Raw genomic sequence first — 1,954 nt, forward strand, 5'->3', positions numbered from 1 at the left:
GAAGGGGGTCTGAATACTTTCCGTACCCACTGTATATATTACAATAATAGTTACCTATCTTTGGAATAAATTCACATAAAAGTAAACATTCATTAACAAGGTAAACAAAGTACTTGCTATACAGGTCTATAAAAGCATATTCAGAAACTTGATAGTGAGCTGAGGACAAACAAACGACTCACGGCTCCATAGCGAGTAGGAGAGTCTGGTGTTGATCTTGCGGTACAGCTGTTTGTTGATGGGCCACAGCACACAGGTACACAGCTGGATGAAGTTAATAATGAGGCCGCTCACCACGAACACAAAGCCAATCAAGAGCTGCAGGACGAACAGGCTCTTCAGCCATGCCACCACACCCATGACTGAGAGCCCTTCCACACACTCACTCACTCTCACTCACTCACTCACTCACTCACTCACTCACTCACTCACTCACACTGCTGGAAGACAAGAGAGAGGAGACGTCAAATTATAAGCAGCCTACAGGCAGACTCATGCATATGATATTATGCTTTATTTACATTACACTAGAGGTCCTTCAAACCCATGGGGGATAGAAAGACCTCCTGTTACATAATGTATAAAACTGAGTGGGAGTGAGTACGATATTAATGTACTGACAACTTTGTTAAGATGCATGTATGGCAAAGCCATTGAAATAATTCTGTACAAAGCTATTTTTGTTTTTTACATTTTTTCAATTGTTTTTTTTTTTTCACAGGAATGACATGGACTGATCAGACAACTATTACAAATGTATATACAATAGTGCTCTAATTTGATTGGACAAGAAGATTTTGCATATAACAGCATTAAAACTAGTGTTAAAAAAACTAAAAAATATCACCAAAACAATAAACCTTTCTTACGAGCTACAGTATGAAACCTGAAACTTTATCTATCTATCTATCTATCTATCTATCTATCTATCTATCCACCCATATATATGCGCACAACTATTATACTAGTTTATTAAAAATAAGCCAACTGTTAGCAAATTAGTGTTATTTACACAAGTACATTTTAGTCATATTTGGAAGTTGCTAACTGCTAATTTAGGACACTGACAGAAATATTTCTGTTTTGTTAGTCCAACTGTCTGTTTGCGCTATTATAGACTTTCAAAGCAAAAATATGCAACCAAATTATTTAGTTGACAAAGCAAAAATAAACAACACTGGTCATTGTGTCAGTTATGCAAAATATATTAACATATAAACGCAATATCAAGCTTGAATTCACTCTATGAATATCTGCAAATCAGTGTTGATCGACATTATTAGTAGCATTTGCATTATGGAATTATGGAATTTGTACCAGTCAATCCTGTTGAATCCGTGTATCATTCGATCATTCGTTTTTTAATTTAATATTGAAAGTAGAAAAATGAGAAAACGGCTCCTTTTTTTCCAAAAAACGAAAAACGAAAATTCAGCTTAAATTTTCATTTTTTGTTCATGGGTGGAAAAATGAATAAACAGCTTGAATATTCGATTTCTACACGTGGGCGGGAATTAAACGCCCCTTTCTGCTGATTGGTCAGCCGAAGATCAAACCGTGCCATCATCAGTTCTTCTGCAGTATCATGCAGCGGAATAATAGTCCTCCACTGCTGCAGTTGTATGGATTCTTAAGCATTTATTGCAACTACATTTAATCTTTTTTCATCAAACAAACTGGCTTATGAATAGCTCGACACAACTCATACTGGGGCAGAGTTTACGACAGATATGCATCCGCTTCAAAAAAAAAAAAAAAGTCACCATTCACCAATTAAATTGGCAAGTACCAGCAGGACATTTTTGTGATATTAAGTAATAAGCCTTTAGAACAACATTAAGGTGAATATTCACTCTAGTTCACACAGTTCCAATAAATTGCGATGGGTTAAATAAACTCAATAAGCAGACAGACGCGACTACAGTCAAGCGCAGAAGTGCACAGGAAATAAGCA

General features: G+C 36.0%; 1 protein-coding gene across 5 annotated transcripts in view; it reads right to left on the reverse strand.

Annotated features, from left to right (window-relative positions):
• Positions 1–1,954, reverse strand: part of LOC107676863 (1-acyl-sn-glycerol-3-phosphate acyltransferase gamma-like) — a 32,503-nt gene that overhangs the window by 10,773 nt on the left and 19,776 nt on the right. For all 5 annotated transcript variants that reach the window (XM_016471569.1, XM_016471573.1, XM_016471570.1 and 2 more), the window contains one exon: positions 183–440. In XM_016471569.1, the coding sequence (XP_016327055.1) occupies positions 183–360 (178 nt within the window). In that variant the 5' untranslated portion in view covers positions 361–440. The remainder of the gene's footprint in view (positions 1–182; positions 441–1,954) is intronic.

Source organism: Sinocyclocheilus anshuiensis, unplaced genomic scaffold (assembly GCF_001515605.1).
Source record: "Sinocyclocheilus anshuiensis isolate Anshui unplaced genomic scaffold, SAMN03320099.WGS_v1.1 scaffold2166, whole genome shotgun sequence".
NCBI lineage: Eukaryota > Metazoa > Chordata > Actinopteri > Cypriniformes > Cyprinidae > Sinocyclocheilus > Sinocyclocheilus anshuiensis.